The sequence below is a fragment of the Phyllopteryx taeniolatus genome, chromosome 23 (assembly GCF_024500385.1).
Source record: "Phyllopteryx taeniolatus isolate TA_2022b chromosome 23, UOR_Ptae_1.2, whole genome shotgun sequence".
NCBI classification, from domain to species: Eukaryota; Metazoa; Chordata; class Actinopteri; order Syngnathiformes; family Syngnathidae; genus Phyllopteryx; species Phyllopteryx taeniolatus.
In genome coordinates, this window is record NC_084524.1 from 3952154 (window position 1) to 3970373 (window position 18220).

Consider the following 18220-nt stretch of genomic DNA (forward strand, 5'->3'; position numbering starts at 1 on the left):
CCACAAAGACACATTGTGTGAAGAAGACACAGACACAATTCAGTGCCTGCACCGCCCCCCTACACACACACACACACACACACCTTGATTCTGTGCAAACTGCCAATAATTGAGCATATCCTGCCACCTAGCGGTACTGAGCAACAGTGCACTCAACACACGTGATCATGGTTGGAATGTGGACGTGCCACTTTTTTATTCTACTCATCTGGGCGTGACTGATCGTTTTTTGTTTTTTTTTGTTTGTTTTTTTTGTGCACGGTCGTAAAGTCAGCAACCAGTGTCGACTCATCCCATAATGCCAAACAAATCAACAGCTACGTTAAAAGCTAATTGCAATGGTGTAGTTGTGCTTTTGGCACAAAGTTAAACCCGGAAAAAAAAGTATATATATGTAATCCGTTTGGGAAGTATGTGTTATCAAGGTAGAAAAAAAAAAAAAAAAAAGATGAATGAGAATTACTTCCACATAAAAGACTTCGACAGATTGAATTTTCAACTCGAAAGAGACCTCCATTGCTCAACAGCGCCTTCGTGTGGATGGAAAACTCTTTACATCACGGCGAAGCTTTCAGGACAAACACACACGCACACACAAAAAGCAGGATTAACTGTTAATTTAAGTATGCAAAATGTCGACAGTAAGAGGAGGGAGATTTGCAAGATTTTGACTTTGCAAAGCAGGTTTATTTCTACGCCTACTGATTAATATAGACACTTCTACTGCAGATGTTTAAAAGTAGCTTGTGTCCACGTTTTTGCGCTTATCCGACCGTAAATTTCAGACATACTGAATGAATAATTGACGTCCTTCTGTCTTGTTGCCATGGCAGCTTCACCGATTTGTAAACACTCGTTTTTTTTGTTTTTTTTTTACGACGCCAAAATAAGTGTTTCAAGTCTCGACACGACACAAAAGAACCCTGTGTTAATGATGATGCCATTATTTGTATGAAGGAATAATCGCAAATGTTGAATCAGGACAACTAAACCCTCACCTTTTATCCAATTTGTTCCAGATTTTAGGTGTCCATTTAGAACTTTAAATTGAGAACTTTAGAACTGAAGACGCCTTCGGGATTAAACGTCTTCGTCAACCAGAAAGAACATATGGCGACAGAGGAATCACTTTGCAACGTGTTGGTTGTTATTATGCAAATGATTCCCCTTCATGCTTTGGCACTTGGGCATAAAAAACAAAAGACTGTAAACTGTCACCGATTAGGAAATTCAAAGTAAGCATTTTCAATCACGTGACTGTTGATTTTGTTATTTTTATTTTTTTTAATGGCGGAGGGGGGGTTCCACGATGCATACAAGTGGGTGTGGACTGACTTTGAAGGAGGAGACAAAAAAAAAAAAAAAAAAAGTCCAGTTCTTTTCCTTTTTCTCTCGGTTACGTCACTTGCTCTCTTGTCCATCCAGAGGACGAAAACGCGCACACGCACATCTCCCGGGGACGCGTGGAAAGGAAAGGAAAAAAAAGAGGAAAAAAAGAGAGAGAGCGAGAGAGAGAGAGAGAGAGACGTTGGCTTTCTCTTTGTACTGGATAAAGAAGAGTTGACTGCCTTCCTTTTTATGTAAGCAGAGTTTGCCCGCTGTAAATAGGCCAATAAGCCGGTTACTCTTTTGTACGTGGGAGTTGTTTTCTTCTGCAGCCCGGACTACAAAAGCAACTCCTCGATTCCAGGAAGATTTCGCATCTCGCTTCAAGAAAAAAAAAAAAAAAGGCAAATAATCGAGTGCCGATCGCCTCGTGTTGGTCACCGATCCCCTTCCCCCCCACCACCACCCACTTTTTAGCACCTTCGGCCCGGGGGGTTGGATCGCGGATCGCCCTCGTCTCCCCTCCGCCGAAACCGAGCGAGCATGGCGGCCGTCACGAGCCCGGAGACGAGCCCTCAGCCCCGGGTGTATTTCCAGACGCCGGCCGGCACCGCGGAGGAGCCCGAGACCCCGGTTCGCAAGCAGGGACGCGTCACCGTCAAGTACGACCGCAAGGAATTGAGGAAAAGACTCAACCTGGAGGAGTGGATCATCGAGCAGCTAACGGACCTCTACGACTGCGAGGTACGGCCGCGGTATCGTAAAACACCGGCGATCGAACGCATCGATCAGGCAGTCCTGCCAAGTAATTGATCGAACATAATAGGCCCTTTGTTTTTTTTTGGGTCAGTGCTTTCGTGCATTTTTCGCCTTTATAGTGTCAGGATCGTGCGCGTGGGGAGATGATGGCAACGTCGCATTGTCGGACCGAGCGAGCGAATATGAATGAAACGCAATTCCACGTCGTGTCAGCGCGTGCAACGACAGGTTTGGCTATTCATAGCTCTTGTCGCCTTTATAGGCGAACCCTGAGCCAGGGGGGGAGGCTGCTCTGCAATCTCATTGGTCGAAAGCGCTTTAAAGCACACCTGTGCAGTATCCGTCTTGCGCCGAAAATGTCTTTTTCTCGATGATGCATGCAAAACCTTCCACTTTGAGACCCCAACCCCAAGCAGCACCTTCGCGTGAACAGCGGTGATGGTGGCGGTTGGGGGTCCATCCGATGAGGGGACCTCCTCAAAAGCTGCGCCGGTGATACCGAACGAGCCACGCCGGTGTCGTGACCCTCGGCCCGCCGCTAAGCTCCGAAGCTCACGCCAACGCTACTGAGCTGGCAATGACCCACATGCTATTCGTAGCGTGCGGAATGCCGAGCGGGTTGGGAGTCTCGCTCGTGGAGCCACGGCAGTGAGGTGGGTGCACTTGGCAGGCTTGGGCGGAGGATGCGCTCCAACGTTGTGTGCGACATCCTCCGGTCAGAAGTGTCGGGATGGGGGAAACTCTAAACGCCACTTAAGGTGATTAAGCGGCCCGCGGAGGATTTTGGGATCAATGTGCTTTGACTGTCTGCCAATAAAGGATTTATTATGCGCGTCTGACCGAAAATGAAGGAAAAGCCGTCGTTGGTTGCAGCTAACGGTTGGCTTGAAGACTTTCTACGTAATTTGGAGCGCGTTTGTGAGAATTTCGGCGCATTTGCGAGGTCAAAGGCCTTCGCGGTAATACAGCCGGAATTCTGGCTCAAAGATTCATTCAAGCATGGCTTAACGTCGTGATTCCCAACCCGTGTGCCGCGCTAACTTGACTGGTCCGAAAATGATCCTTCGTTAACGACAATTGATGTATCAGCTATCTTTGCCAGCGACACGTAGCGACAGGCACAACAACGTTCAGTAGAAATGCTCTTCCAATGGATGGCGGAATTGACTTCATTTTGACACGTTTTTTTGTGCTGTGAAGATTTTTACCATTAAGTTTACCCTCCAGATAAGCAAAATTCCACTCATTAGCTGTGGTAAGACTTGCCGGTTGATTCCGATTGGACTCATCTGCAGCTACGCTGCAACGTGTTTATGCAGTCACAATCGAGACAGTGCGGTGAAAGGTGTGTGCAGCTCCCAATTGGTCAGTACTATCAATATCTGCATCCAGAAAGCTAGCATAGTAGGACTTAAGAGGATTTGTGCTGTCTTTTCTCTTCACCGTGTAACCATGGGCATACCGTTCTAAGTTCTATTTTCTTTTTAGTTTTCAAAGCTTGTAACTATTGCATCTCAGTGTTTTATTTACTATAGCTATAATAACTTTGATTTTCCTCCTCAGGATTTAGGGTTCAAGCCCAAGTCCAGGAGAGAATCCTTTTGTTCTGATCGAGTTGTGGCTTGAACGAAGCAGCCTGTTTTTTATTTTATTATTTTTATTTTTTATTTTTATTTTTTTTTTACGGTTTCTTTTCAAAAAACGGCGAAACGCTCGTAAAGCTTCAATGGCGGTGGACACATTGGGCTGACGGCGAAAGGGAAACAGGAAGCACGTGCTGTGAAAGCAGTTTAACCGGAGAGGCCGCTTCGGCTCGCAGCATTCGTCATCATCTCCTTTTGTCCGCCACGTGTGTGCGTCTTCAGTAGCGTTGCGACTATTGATATTGTAAAGGCTTTTGAGTCGATTCCAAAAAAAAAAAGTTCCTCAATCATGTGATTCCTCGAAAGAACGCCGCCGGTAGCCGATTGCGCTGGCCTTCCTTCCCGCCGGCGTGTCGGATGTTTCATCCATCCGCCTGCTCCATCGGTGGGCACCATGGCAACCGAGCGTGTTCATGTTCAAAATAATGTGTTGCTCACATTGTTGTAGTATGAACGTTAACGCCCATGATGCCACAGGAGACACCCTGGCAGTTAAAAAAAACCAAAACTATTATTGTACTGTACTTTTAAATGGGTAAGCACTTTCACCAATGTACACGATCACCACACCAATAAAGTTTTGTTGCCTCTTCCGTTGAGGAGCTCATTAGTACCATTAAGATTACAAGGAGCATGTTGATTTTGATCTTAATTAGCATCGTCATGCTGAGTCTCAAATAACAGACATATTGTCAAGGAAGGCCTAAACCGTCCGCACACAAAAACCACACATCATACACAACATGAGGCGGTAGCTTTAACGTTACACTTACAAGGTCTGAATACCAAACAGGGATCGACTCAGCGCGCAAAAAGAGGGCGACGACAAAAAGTGGTTGTTGCGCAGCGGGAAGTGAAAGACCCCAGTGTTGTCTCCGCAAGAACCCCCCCCCCCCACGGACACACACATTTGTGTTACAAGTTTACACGTGGCTCCACGCAGTGCACACAGTTGCAGTTGGATGATGGCGTGCGGTGAGTCGGCGTGGAGTCTGTTTTGTAACTACACAAAAGCGGGAGTCACTAGGAGTGGGGGTGATTCAGTGTGTGGATTCCTTGAGTCAGGTTGTGAATAATAATAAATAATAAATAAGTGCATAGGGAGGTAAGACGTTGAGGAATAAAAGGGATGTGAGTCATTAAGCGGAATGTGTTTGGGCATTTTGTCACAGGAAGTGGCCGAGAGAAGAAGTTAAGCACTACCTACTGTAACTATAAACAACATGGAGCCGCCACATTGTCACTATGACTCATACAAACGAACACAAGTTATTTGATTATTTTTTTTGTCACGTGTTTTTAACAAGGACAACAGCACTCAATAGTTTGTGCATCGCAATGAATTCATTGCGGCTCAATCTTGAGTGTGCACGACTTGGCCAACGGGGGCAGTATAATACAGTCATGCAGACACAAATGAAGAAGAGTTTCACAACAACTGGAAGGGACTCAGTAAACTGCTGAAATATTCATCATTTTTCGCAGAGGATAAAGACTTTTTTTTTTTTGTTCCTTCTACTGCTGTTACAAAGACCCCCACAATGCATTGCACCATTTTCTCCTCTCGACTCGGGCCGGGTTGTTTGTGAAAACGTCGGTGTCGGTCGGCCGCGGTGAACCGCACGCACCGATGACTTCACTCTTTCCAGTGTTGCGTTTCAAAGTATTGGCTCGACTTGACGAGCTTGTCATTTGGTGTCGCAGTCACGCCGGACCGGCCTGTCAGCCGAGCGTGAGGGGTTAACGGACAGCTGATCTCTCTTCAAAATCCTTCAAAAGCGACCGCATGCGTGAAACAACCGACAGCACATGAGCGAATGATTTGAATTCTGAAACCTATGATCAGTCGCCGCAGGTGACATAATGGTAATCTGCATTAAACCCTGTTTGTGTGCACTTCTATTTTAATCTGGTTTTAATCTCTGTTGCTACAAATTGGCCGAAATGTTGCCAGCTACTTAGACAGCTGCACACACAAAACTAAAAAATAAAATCTTTAACCAAAAATCTGAACTGGTAATCACAGAGTGTGAACTTTTTTTTTTTTAACCTTTATTTAACCAGGTTGGTCTCATTGAGATTGAATACTGTTTTTTCCAAGAGAGACCTGAGAATGCAATTAATCCATTCCAGCCTCCCCCTAAGAAATTGGTCATGTTTTTTTTTTTTTTAAATTAAAAATAGCACTCTAAAATATGATACCTTTATAAAAACATAATTACATAATAGAATTAAGCATTTTTTTTTTTTGTCACAACTTCTCCTACAATGCACATTCTGCTAAGCACACCTTGGCAACCTGTTGGCAGTATAACACAGACATACAGAGATACTGAATATTTAGACTCAGCTGCTTTTCTCAGTACGGCAGTAATATTAGCCGTTCTTCACCAGGGACAAAGACGATAAGCCTGTGACTGCGAGTGTTGTTATTATCGGTCCACATGTGTTGCTGCACAGTAATTGTTAGCCCGCGTGCCTGTGGCATTATGCTAATTTCCTGATGATCCACAGCGGTTGGGAATAACTGTTTTTAGAGGGTCCGGTCTTTTGGCCAAATGTAGTGCTCCAAAGTCAGCAATGTTGGAAAAGATGATGCATGTTTTCTCTGCTGTATCCATTGTATTGTCGCGTATTGCGACATCGATTTCACTCCCTGATTCTCGCGATAAATGCTTCCTGGCATGCTTAAGAGCAGGCAGCAAGTGTGGTTTGGCCTTGCATGGGACACTTCCACAACATTCCCATGAGGCCTGTTTGCATTTTATTTGTGCTGGTTTTGCTGCATTGAATGCGGGCTTTGTGTTGTTTTAGGGGAATTTCTAGAACATAAAGGCACTCGATGACGCGTGAACTGAATCTGAACCGAAATAGCTTGTGCGAAAGCTGTCTTGGAGTGCAGGAGGACGGTTGGGACAGACTTAAAAAGAGTTTGCTACGGCGTTTTGAACGCTGAACACATTCACTGCCATTGACGGCTTTCGAAGTCAAATATCCATGTTAACTGGGAAGGCTGGCAGTGGCCGATTTTCGTCGCCCAATAAACAAAAGAAAAAGAAGTGTTGGGAGGAAGCGCATTCAAGCTGATTAATTTAACAGCACGTCGGTCAAAGGTGCACAAGGACCGCCTTTATCTAAAGTGCGTTGTATTGATTACGGATTGTGTGCGTTTGTCGAGGCTACTTCATTCATTAGCAGCTCGCCACACTCGCCGCGGCGTTCAGGGAAGCGACTTGGCGAGTTAACCAGTCACTCACGGCAGAAAAGTGGTCATAAGATAAAAAAATAAAGAAAACAAAAATAAAAAACACTGGGGACAAAGTAGTTGTAAGAGACCGAGGCAGATAAGGAGGTAAAATAAAAAGCATCATGTGATGACGGACACAATGGAGATAGCCCCTCGCAGACTCGTCTTATCTCGTGTGTTGGGGTCACGGGAGTAGAAAAGTCGAAAAGCACAACGGTGCTTTGTAATGGGTAGAATTTGCGCTAATGTAAACATTAAAGCAACTTTGCATTGTGGACGAAGCTCGCGCTAAAAAAAAGAAGAAAGCAGTCTGTTAGTTGTTGTCTGTTGAGCTTTCGCCAGTCTGTTGATGGCACATCCCGTGTTTGTCTGAAGTCACAAGTCACATGTCGGCCCCAGCAATCATGAAGTAGCGCGGTAGTACTGAATTACTGAATTCTATTCGGGTGGGAAGAAGAAGAAAAAGTTTGCCGGAAAGCAAGACAAGGGGCATTGTTTAAGCGCCACGCGGCCTACTTTTTCTTCGCTTTTCCTGCTTCCTGCCGGCCTCCCGCCATCACTTCCCTGTCTGGCGCGTCCTTGACCCCGCCCCCTAACCCGTTCGGCCCCCTCCGGCCCTCTTCGATCTCAGCCAGCCAAAAAAATATTGTCGTTGACGAAGCCGACCGAGCACGCCAGCAGGCTAACCCGAAACCTAAGGCCAGCCTCCTGATGTCTATTTTTACTCTCTCCTCAATGATAAGTACCTTGTTGTCAACCATTAGGAACCCGCTTCACCCCTCAAAGGTGGAGTACTTGTCCCCCACCACCCTCCCCCCCCGAACACATACAGTGACACTGGGGACTTTTACACAAGCCCCATGCCTGCAGTGGAAATTTCCCATAAGATCTCACATAAGATATAAACATATTTGCAGCGGGTTATAACCTGGTATGTGTGTGATTTACAGTTTGGAATGAGGCTTGAAACACATTCGCCCCCTCGCAGTGATTTGGGCATTTGGGATTCCCATTCGCAATCCCTTTCAGCAGTGTTGGAAGTCAACATTTAGGCTTATTAGGAGCTAAACTCGGTCCTGCTGACTCATGGTCTGGATTTTCCGAGCAAAACCAAAGTGTCGGCTGCAAAAAGCCCGACTCGCTTCATCCGCCCGTATGTCGAAATGGGCCTGCAATGTGTTCGCACCGACCCACTTTGTGTCTCAGGCTACAAGGCAGTCAGTGTTGTACGTGACGGGCATAGGAGACTCTGCTTTTTTTATCGGCTGTGTCTGGCGTTTGATCTGTGCAATCCTGAAGTTGCTGCCACTACACGCTCAAGAGAAATCTTATCTGGGCCTTCCTGCTTCCTCACACACATACACGACGGCACAACAGCTCCCGCGCTGTCATATTTCATTCGGCTTCGACTCGGCTGCCTCCGGCCGACACAGACGGCGTGGCCGCGTCCATGTTGTGTAATGACATGTTTTAAATCCAATAATATACGTCGGTGGTACTCTACTACCTTAAAAATACTTAGCTCTCCAAGTACAACATAATGACCGACATTAAAGTACAGTAGTAGTATAAGAATACTTTTTGTTAGCCACTATAACATGTTTGCGCAGTTTGAACATTTACACTGCGCTTAAATAATCTGAAAATGAATTAAAATGTACATACATTTAATTCAAATGTACTGCACAAAAGTTCAATAAAAACGTTATGAACATTTCTTCATGATTAAATGCAGATTTATTGGACTAAAAAGTTACAATAAAACTGAACTGCACTTAACAAATGTACTGCACTGGATTAAAACAATTTGTAGCCACTGTAACATTATTCCCAGTTTGAATATTTAATTGGGTGATTCTTTTGTGTACCACTAGAGGGAGTCCACGTCGCACAATAGGCACACGTACGAGGTGAAATTGTTGTAGTGTGGCGAACATACCAAGATGCGCGTGAAATAAAAACACGAATAAATTACTGAAAATTGCTCCATGCAAATATTCTCTTTAATACCTGCCAGTTCATCATTAAATAAGAAGTCTTATTTTTCACTAAACTGTCAGTCAGACCTGTTTGGGTCTTGACAAAGCTGCCAAACAGGATATTATTAAGCTAATCTCCATCACGGCTTTGCTATTTTCTATTTTTTTTTTTTTTGCCTTTTTGGACCTCGTGCATTCCTGAATGACACCAAAACACAACGCCAGCGGATTGCTTGTAAGAATATCATATCTTTTTAAACCAAGACTTAGCTCGATGTTCGTCGTCTTTACACTTCGGAACCAAAAGGTACGGCTTTGTTTGGGAGAAGAAGAAAAAAATCCGCTGAAGTGTGCAAATATCTGGCAGCAATCTTTGAGGCGGTATTTTGTGCGAGGCAGCACAAAGGGTGCCCGCGGAAAGCAGACTCAAAGTCAGTCCGCGGGATTGTTTTGTTGTTTTGGGAATCCTCCCTTGTGGATCCTCTTTCTTTGTGTCTCCCCACCATAGCCTGTCTTCCGGACTTTTCCAAAGACGCGCTCCCTCCTACCTTTCTCCCCGTCGGGCTCCCGGATTTCACTCGGGCTCTCCAATCACTTTCAAGTTGTTGTTGTTGTTTTTAAGCAAGCACACTTGGTGGCTTTGGAAAAAGAGAGACAAAGAAAAAGAGGCAAAAGCTTATTTTGGGGGCCTTTTAGAGTAGCACATGGAGGCTGCAATTTGTGTGAGGGTGACACCAGCCTGTCTGGGAGTGAAAATGTAAAATTTGACACAAACAGAACAGTGTGCCTTTTTTTTGGAGGGGGGGGGGGGGGCAGGTGCAAAGACAACTGGTGCGGACAACTCATGCCGAGGAGGAAGCAGAGAGAAGCCATATTCCCGGAGAAGCACGCCAATATAGGGCGGCCACACCAAAAGAGGGGGGACGACATTTAGAGAGAGGAGACGATGTGAGCACTGTGGTTCCCCCCCCCCCCCCCCCTCCCTCCCTCTTACCTTTCTTTGTAGAGCTCCTGAAAACGCTCCTTTGTTGCTCCATCCTCGCCACTCGTGGAAGGATGTCTCCCTCTTGCGGTCACAGTCGGTACCTCAATGTAAGCAGAAGGAAGAAATGAGCCAACTGAATATTTTCAGACAAGCACACATGGCGCGGAGTATATATAGAGTCGCACGGATTTTGTGGAGCAGATTAATACGAGGCTGCAAATCCTTTATGAGGGAAATAAATGCCAACATGATGGGCGCTTACTGAAGAACGCAAGAAGCTAAAAACAAATAATTATTATTTTTTCCCTGTTGAAAGAAGCGAGCCAAGTCTTTTTGTAGACTCGGCGCTTATATTGCCACAGAACACAATATTCCGTGGGTTTTGAAAGATCAATCAAAATGCACAAAAAAACAGGGTTCTCGCGCAGGACAGCGTTCAAGCTAGGCGCGCCGCTGCACGCGGGCTAAAATGAGAAAAGGCCTGATGACGTTGCGCACGCGACTTCCTCCACTAGTCCTACTTTGCAACACATTTTTATTCAAGCATTGGCGGTGGTCTTCCCTCGCTCACTCTCTTCCCAGGAGGAGGCCATCCCAGAGCTTGAGATCGACGTGGATGAGCTGCTGGACATGCCCAGCGATGTGGAGCGGGCCGCCAGGGTCAAGGTAGCAAACTTGTCTGGATGGCTTTTTCAAGTCCATCTGGAGATAAAACATTGATCTATTCATGTCTTGCAGGACTTACTGGTGGACTGCTTCAAACCCACCGAGGTAAGAACACTCCCATACTTCTTTTAAATGTTTTTTTTTTTATTATTATTTATTTGTTTTCTTTTTCCGTGCCTGCCGGGTGTGGCTTAAGTGTGTCGTCTCTGGTGTAGGACTTCATCTCGGAGCTCCTGGACAAGATCCGAGGGATGCAGAAGCTTTCCACGCCTCAGAAGAAATGATGGCGTTCTCTCCTTTTCATCCTTCTTCGTTCATCGCCCACCCCTTCACCCCTTTTTTTGTCGCTCGAGTCATCAAGTGCTGGAGTTTAAGGGAAGACTAGTCAGGTCAGGGGTTCATTATCTGCTTCATTTGGAGGTCTTTTTTTTTTTTTTTCCCGATGGAGAGTTCAGGGGTGATCTTTACTGTATACCACCAATGCCTCCTTTTTACCGCCCCGAGATGCATTTAAAGACTGCTGAAAAATCTGCACTCTGACCACCAACAATAACACACGGTGTATTTTTAGACCAGCGTCGTTCAGAAGGAAAAAAAGTTTTAAAAAAGTCATAGTGTAGATGTGGCTAAAGTAGGTTTTCCTAAATTCTGGTGTGTTTTTCTGCCCTCTAATGTGCAGTGTGCCTGCACGTACTCTGGTTGCTAAATGCTACAATCATCATAGCGTGGTTTCCATATTTGAGAGATTTTTTTTTTCCCTGCTGTTCTGTATGACAAAGTTGATTTTTAGTAAAAGGACTGGTTCCTGTTTGAGTGTTTTTTTGTTGTTTTTTGTTTTTTTCCTGTCACTCTTGCAGTCCCTCAACTAAGCTGCCTTGTTGTTTTTATAATTATTATACTATTATATTCTACGCGATCCCTTTTCTTGCTGCTGCTGTTTCTCCTTTTCTGGCCATTTTCAGCCTACTCCCATTCTTTTATTCTTTTACATCACCGGGGGCTGTGTCACCATTTCATGACGTCGTCAACGTCACCAATTGGGCAACGAGCGCGAGGGAAGGTTCAAATTTCAACATTTTCAATGCTTTTTTTTTTTGCCCCCCACCCTCGGAAGTGAGGACCGCAAACGCATGAATAGACACAGCTGTCTGTCGGCTGTGTTCATGCCTGCAGCTGCCAATTATAGGCGAGAATGAGCCATTTGTCTCGAATCCCGAAACTGATGGCCGGCCAATAGGAGAAGCACAAACGTTTTGCCGTGATTCCTGTGACCAATCGCCAACACCTGCGGTGACAGCAGGATGCCGCAGTCTTGTCTCCACGGAGTCTCACTCGTGTCCTCTCTCGCTTCCGTTTTCATCCCCTTGTTTCTTTTCACGCGTTCTTTTCTTTAAGAAACAGATGTTGCCTTAGTTATTATTTATGTTACACAAACCAAATAAATGGAAGAATTTTTTTTTCTGAAGGTGTTAAGTGTGTTACTGAGCATTTCCTTGTTTTGTTTTTTTCAAACAAATGTGATTCTTATCCTTTTGGCTTCTTTTTATTGTATTATTATTTTTAGAAGTGAGTCTTTAATACTTAGGCCTTGATACAGTGATCCTGTTTAGATAATGTTCTTGACATTTTACCAGTTGAATACTGGTCTATTTTTAACGCGATCATGAAACGTCTTTCATGCCAGGTCTTGGATTTACACAAACAAAAATCCAATCAGATGCTTTTTTTCTGGTTTTGATTGCTTTTGCCTTGCTTGTGACTTCCCCATACTTGCAATGTTTGCAGGAAACTTTTAAGATTGTACTACAAGAAGAGGCAGGGTCAATCATAGTCAAGAGTATTTGAGTGGATTCTTCTTTCAGAATCCAGGTTTGGGTTACAGTATACCTTTTTAGACTGTTTAGGCTTTTTTTTGTTTGCTTGTTTTTCCACTGTTGGAGAAAATTGCATTTTAAAAAAGAATAATAATAATAGTGTGTGTCAGTAAACTGGTGGTTTTCGGCACGAGAATCAAACCAACAAACAAATGTAGCAATATCAACAACAGGTCTTGTTTTTGTCCAATTTTGTTACACTTTTATGCAACTTTAATAAAAACAGATAAAAGTGAACGTTTGCTTCTTGCCTTTTGTCACTGGAAGCCCTTGAATAGTTGTGACTAGAAACAAGCCGTGGACTGTTAGCATGCACTGTTAGCATGCAGAGAATTGGCGTCATCCAGCGGCTAATTGTATTACAGCTAGATAAAGAATTATGAAAGATAGTAATCATTGGAACATTATTTGGTACCGTGGCAATACAAAGGAATTGGGTTTCAGTTTCCTGAAAGTATAATGCAAAAAAAAAATCAATGTCATGAGTGGCAATGTTAAAACGTCAAACCTTACTATTACTGTGTTGATTAAAAATTGTACTCACAAAGATGATAAGGGTAGCTTGTCATTTACACGCCAAGAAAGTTTATAAAGGTTTAAAAAAACAAAAAAGGTGACACATTGAAATGTTTTGAAAGTGGCTAAAGTTGATACTTCCTGGTACAACTAAAACGAGGCATGAGATTGGTCGGCAAAACGCTTTGAGGAATCCTATTGGCTATGACGCGAAAAAAAAACTCTTATTTTCTATTGGTTAATAACATTGAAGGCCTCGGAGCTGATTGGCAAAGCGTGCGGACTTCAGAAACCGGCAAAGTGTCGGTCAAACTGATGCCGGAGAAGAAGTGTACTTCCAAAAATGGAAACGTAATCACGACGCATTTGCTGTCTGCGGCCAGCAATGTCTGCACAGCCTCATGTGAGCGAGCTGGACGAGAAGATGGAAGCTGAGGGAGAGTCCCAAATCCCCGGGGACAACGGCACGGTGGAGGAACCTGGGCATGAAGAACATGTGGAGGACGGGCAGAGTGAAGGAGGGTTCGGATAAAACGCAACCCGTCAAAATACTGCCTACCCTCCCATTTGCCGTTTACTTCCACTGCTGACAACTTATTTTCTTCACGTCCTTACGTTGAGCAGCTCGCTGTTATAGTAACTCCCACCACTGACAATTACAATCATGAGACGTTTACGTGTCGAACCTCTTCTGGGAGCTTCCATCACGCTGCTGTTCACCTTCAAGCCCGCCGCCGATCAGCTGGAAACCAACGCTGGCTCCTCCTCCCCCAACATGACGTTCCTCAAATACTCTTAAGTTTTATTTACCTCTTCAGTCTCTTGGGTCCCTTTAAAAAAATATATCTAAATATTAGGAAACCGAACTTCTTTCACTGCGCAACTTAATCCACATCTTTTACAATCAATATTTATTTATAACTCTTTCACTGCCAGCCTTCCAAGTTAACATGGATATTTGACTTCTAAAGCCGTCAATGGCAGTGAATGTGTTTTAATATTGTGCCAAAAACGTGGAACATTCAAATAAAATACATAATTACATCATTCTCACCAGAGATGCTGATAATTAAATGGATTCATGTGTGCATCATTGCAACAAGTTTTGCTCTGACCGACCAATCAGATGATGCAAAAGTGATGACATCATCGAGGGCCAGCACTCTGGCCCTATGAGGATGAAGTTACATCAGCCAGCACGATTGATAGAGATTAGTCAACTAAATTTAAAAAAAAAAAAAATTTTTAAGTCACAATACACAGACTGTTGTCCTAGCAAAATGGAAAAACAGGTCCACAGTTTCATTTTGAGAAGCGTTTATTTCCTCCTTAAAGCTGTTTGCTGAGTTTGCGCGCCTGCCTCTCGCGCGCCTCGAACGCCAACTTGGTCTCCATCAGCTCATCCAGCTGGTGGCGTATCCGCGCCATGTCGAGCTGCGAGGCCTCGCACTGCTGCCGCAGCGCCGCCGACTCCACCCGCAGCTGCGTGGCGGCCAGCGAGAGCTGCTCGCTGCGCTCGCGGCACTGCGTCTGCATCCTTTTGGCGTCGCGCAGCAGCGACTCCACGCTCACCGTCACGGAGTCGAACTGGTCTTGTGACATTTGCTGGCGAGGAAGGAATGCAGAGTTCAAAGGTCAGGCTGACGGTCAAGATAACTCCCAAGCTTCTTCTGCCACAAATTTGACTACAGCCCACTCCACTCTTGTAGTGTATTTTTTGACGATGGATAATTAATAATCAATATTACTAGCAGAAATAGAGGGCCCCAAAGTCCAATTTTGCTTCAGGCCCCTCATCTGCGTATTAATGCAGTTAAGGTGCTGTTAAAGCTTACCATGGATTCCAGAGTCAGATCAATAACAAGCCTGGTACTTGTCTTGTCAGACTCAATTTCCAGATGTTCCTTCGTCTGCTCCAGAGTGCTTCTTTTCTTCTTTCTTCTTCTCTGTAGAAATTCTGGGACCGTATTGGAATGTCGATGAAAATTGTTGAGGCCACGGAAGAAGCCCGCCGGTTCATCTCCTCACTCCTCTTCCCATGGCGTCTTCCCGTCGATGCCGAGTGAGCACGTTTTACCTCAGCGCTCAAATATAGTCTCTTAATCTGCAGAGATTAAACACTTAAAAGAGAGTGAAATCGTATTAAGTTTATTTACGTTGATCTGTGGCTGTGGGACTGTGGCTCCGCCTCATGACTCTTACGAATGCTGATTCTACAAAAAAATAGGAAATGTTGACTGATCTCGTCAACCTGTTGTTATTGCATTACCTAATTTATCTGGCATTACGTTCATATAGTATTCAACTAATAAATGCAATTGCTTGCAAATATTCATATGATCATGTTTTGCTAGAATGGTAATTAAAAATGCGTGACCTCAAACCTACAACCCCCAAATTTAAAGACAGTAACTGTAATCACACAATTTCGAGAAATTGCAGTTTTTGTTATGACCGGCAGAGGGAGACAAATATCTTATTTTATTTCATTTAGCATGACTAATGTGGAGAAGACTTGTCACATAGTGCAACTCGTAGTTTTATGAAAAGGCTCATGCAGGTAAACTTTATGAAATATTATTTCCAGCAGTATTTATTCACATGATGGGTTCCCACTAGGCTGGAAGAATGGCTCGTGAGTGGAATATTTATGAAATGAAATAATAAAATAGAAAGGCAAAAGGCTGTAGATTGGACATAGTCCTGTGATTGTTTAAAATAACACTTGCCAGACTCATTAAATACAATATATATACTAAAAACAAACACAAAGCCAATAAGTGTGGGATTTCGTGAATAAAAACAGAGTCTGTACAAAAAACAAACAAAAAAAAAAAAGGCTGTGTGTGCGTAGCTACGGTGCCGCGTCATTGAGGCCTCGCGGGACAGTTGAAAAAGGGCTCCGTCTCGCCGGCCGCCCCGTCCGTGCTTCCCGCGAGCACCTTTGCCCCCGAGGTCTGGCGCCTCTGAATGATGAACAGCACGCCGATGAAGAGCCAGAGGAAGAAGTTGACCCACGCGGCCGTCTGAAGAGGAAGCAGACAGGCGATGGGTAGACAGCCACCATGTTAATAACAATAACAGCGAGTGAATATAATGCTGACCTCTGCTTTTCGTAGGCCGCTGTAGAAATTCTCGCCCTTGATCGGACCGACCCACTTCTTCGTCTGGGCCTCCTCGCAGCTTCATATGCATCCGATGGAAACATATCGTTATTTGTCAGATCCCGAAGCAAAAAATGTGAGCACGCAGAGCACCTGGTGACGTTGGGAACGCCGCGCGTCACGGAGTCGCAAAGCGCATCCTGTCCGATCTTGAGCATGCAGCCCGAGATGAGCAGGAAGAAGAGGAAGACGCCGCACACGATCACCGCCCCGTTCATCCACACGCGCTCCCTGCGTTCACGGACAGAATTGCGTGCGTGCGGAGAAAGGCGGACATTCGACGGTTTTCCGTTACCTGCGAACGACGCCGTCGATGCAGATGGCGTGCAACCAGTAGAGGGACAGCGAGAAGCACACCACGGCCACCGTGACTGAGACGGCCGAAACGAAGTAGCACAAGGAGGCGGAGCTGGACGCCTGAACCCCGAGGACGTTTGCGGTCGAGTTGTAGCTCACAACTCCATAGAGCGGGCAGCGGCCATCAAAATTACCCTGGAAGAGATTGGACACATTTATTTTGTACGCTTTGCCATTTCGTCAGAAGCACTGGCTCACATTTACAACCTCAATTCTAATGTTTGTTCCGTGAAATTGAATTCATTTATTCACAATGGTCTATCAGCGTTTTAGTTAGCTGCGTTGCTTTATGTCCATTTTGTTGCCCAATCAGATTCTAGACTCGACGTGTTGTCAGGTTAATCTAATCTGCCCAACCAATCAGATTTCAAATTCATCCACCCAGGTCATAATTTCCACATGCTCTGATTGGCCGGTCAGAGTCAACCAAGCTTGACTACTTTTGATGATTTTTTTTTTTCTTTTGTCATGTTATTAGATAAATATTGAATGTAAATTGCTCTAGATAATTCATGCTGTGATATTGCGTTTTTGTCCAGTATGAATAGTTTCTAGAACGCAATATAAATCAGGTGAATCCCAAATGTTACAAATGCACAGCCAGCCACTGTGTTTGCAATTATGTGCTTACTGTAGTCGTAGTGAGATCTGTTCTGAATATTTCGCCAGTAATTGAATTAGATGCACAGAAACTGCAGCATGTGAATGTTTTTCTGCTGGCGGCTGGGTTGCACGGTCCAGCATAATGGAACACGAGGACCCCTGTGGTCACATGACTCCATCTGAACACATGACTGTTGTTTATGACGTACAAGCTTGAAAAATAACAGTTTATTTTAAAGTTCAAACATGCAACGGTGTGAGAAAAGTTACAGACTCGGTTGAATAACTTGAATGGTTTGGGGGGGGGGGGGGGTTGTCAGAACTTTCTGACAAGGCAACTTTTACCCGGAAGAGGATGGTGACGAAACACATTGAAAGTTGTAAAAGCTGCGCGTTGGTCGGTGTGTCAAGTCACCTGAACGACGGTGAGGGACGCGGCGGTGACAATCCCGCAGACGAAGCAGCTGGCGTACAGCACCAACTCCAGCACCAACAGCCAAGTGAACGCCATTATCCTCATCCTCATCATCATCCTGCGGCCAAATTCTCCTCCCCTGCTGCTGCGGCACCGTGAAGGATGTAGGAAACATCCGGTGATACGTTTCAAAATAAAAGCTATACGGAAGTGTGGAGCAACTGGTTGTTATGAATGTCTTTCGCCACAATAAAATGATAAGTACAGCTATACGTCACATCCCCGATGGACATAAAGTGATTTGTTTGTTATTTTTGTAAATAAAGCATGTTCAAAATAAATTGCGTTTTATATTTTATGTTGACGTTAGCCTTACGCTGTAAATAATGCGACAGCAATAATAACGTAACAGACTGCGCCCGTGTCGTGTTCGAAAACTATTTTTCATTTCACTGAGGACTCAACTCCGTAGTCCATTGTATTAGTGCTTAAGAGGTAGATAATGAGTTTATTAATTTGAAGAACAAGGAGAAGCGTTAGTAACCGTAATGTAGTTGCCGGACAAGCTAACAACTAGCCTAGCTTATTCTGTTTCTTCTTCTTCGTTTGTTTTTCCGTCGGTCAGCAAGTTCCCGTGGCACCGTCTCCCTCACTGGTCAGTGTTGGTACAACATTTTGGTCTCCCT

At 44.7% G+C, this 18220-nt stretch overlaps 2 protein-coding genes and 1 long non-coding RNA gene across 4 annotated transcripts; 1 reads left to right on the top strand and 2 right to left on the bottom strand.

Annotated features, from left to right (window-relative positions):
• Window positions 1-1381: 1381 nt before the first annotated feature.
• On the top strand, window positions 1382-12716 carry ppp1r14bb (protein phosphatase 1, regulatory (inhibitor) subunit 14Bb). Of its 2 annotated transcripts, none has more exons than XM_061764735.1 (4): window positions 1382-2070; window positions 10522-10605; window positions 10678-10710; window positions 10802-12716. In XM_061764735.1, the coding sequence occupies exons 1-4, from the start codon at window positions 1870-1872 to the stop codon at window positions 10988-10990; spliced, it is 507 nt and encodes a 168-aa protein (XP_061620719.1). In that variant the 5' UTR covers window positions 1382-1869; the 3' UTR covers window positions 10991-12716. The 2 variants fall into 2 exon arrangements, with proteins under 2 accessions (XP_061620719.1, XP_061620720.1); XM_061764736.1 differs by having other exon boundaries at window positions 1387-2070; window positions 10821-12716.
• Window positions 8751-14078, bottom strand: LOC133473024 (uncharacterized). Its single transcript, XR_009786937.1, has 4 exons — window positions 13555-14078; window positions 13024-13474; window positions 9949-10040; window positions 8751-9592 (listed from the first exon to the last, which is right to left on the bottom strand). It is a non-coding gene; the product is annotated as an uncharacterized LOC133473024 (long non-coding RNA).
• A 1602-nt stretch (window positions 14079-15680) lies between these two features.
• On the bottom strand, window positions 15681-18105 carry tmem179ba (transmembrane protein 179Ba). Its single transcript, XM_061764734.1, has 5 exons — window positions 17535-18105; window positions 16455-16651; window positions 16253-16390; window positions 16100-16178; window positions 15681-16021 (listed from the first exon to the last, which is right to left on the bottom strand). The coding sequence occupies exons 1-5, from the start codon at window positions 17649-17651 to the stop codon at window positions 15863-15865; spliced, it is 690 nt and encodes a 229-aa protein (XP_061620718.1). The 5' UTR covers window positions 17652-18105; the 3' UTR covers window positions 15681-15862.
• Window positions 18106-18220: the final 115 nt, after the last annotated feature.

Excerpts from the sequence above, each read along its gene's own strand:
- ppp1r14bb (XM_061764735.1), top strand. The coding sequence starts at position 1,870 with ATGGCGGCCGTCACGAGCCCGGAGACGAGCCCTCAGCCCCGGGTGTAT. Across the intron at positions 2,071-10,521 it reads CGGACCTCTACGACTGCGAG|GAGGAGGCCATCCCAGAGCT; the intron begins GTACGGCCGCGG and ends CTCTCTTCCCAG. Across the intron at positions 10,606-10,677 it reads AGCGGGCCGCCAGGGTCAAG|GACTTACTGGTGGACTGCTT; the intron begins GTAGCAAACTTG and ends CATGTCTTGCAG.
- tmem179ba (XM_061764734.1), bottom strand. The coding sequence starts at position 17,651 with ATGATGATGAGGATGAGGATAATGGCGTTCACTTGGCTGTTGGTGCTG. Across the intron at positions 16,652-17,534 it reads CGTCCCTCACCGTCGTTCAG|GGTAATTTTGATGGCCGCTG; the intron begins GTGACTTGACAC and ends AATCTCTTCCAG. Across the intron at positions 16,391-16,454 it reads ATCGACGGCGTCGTTCGCAG|GGAGCGCGTGTGGATGAACG; the intron begins GTAACGGAAAAC and ends CCGTGAACGCAG.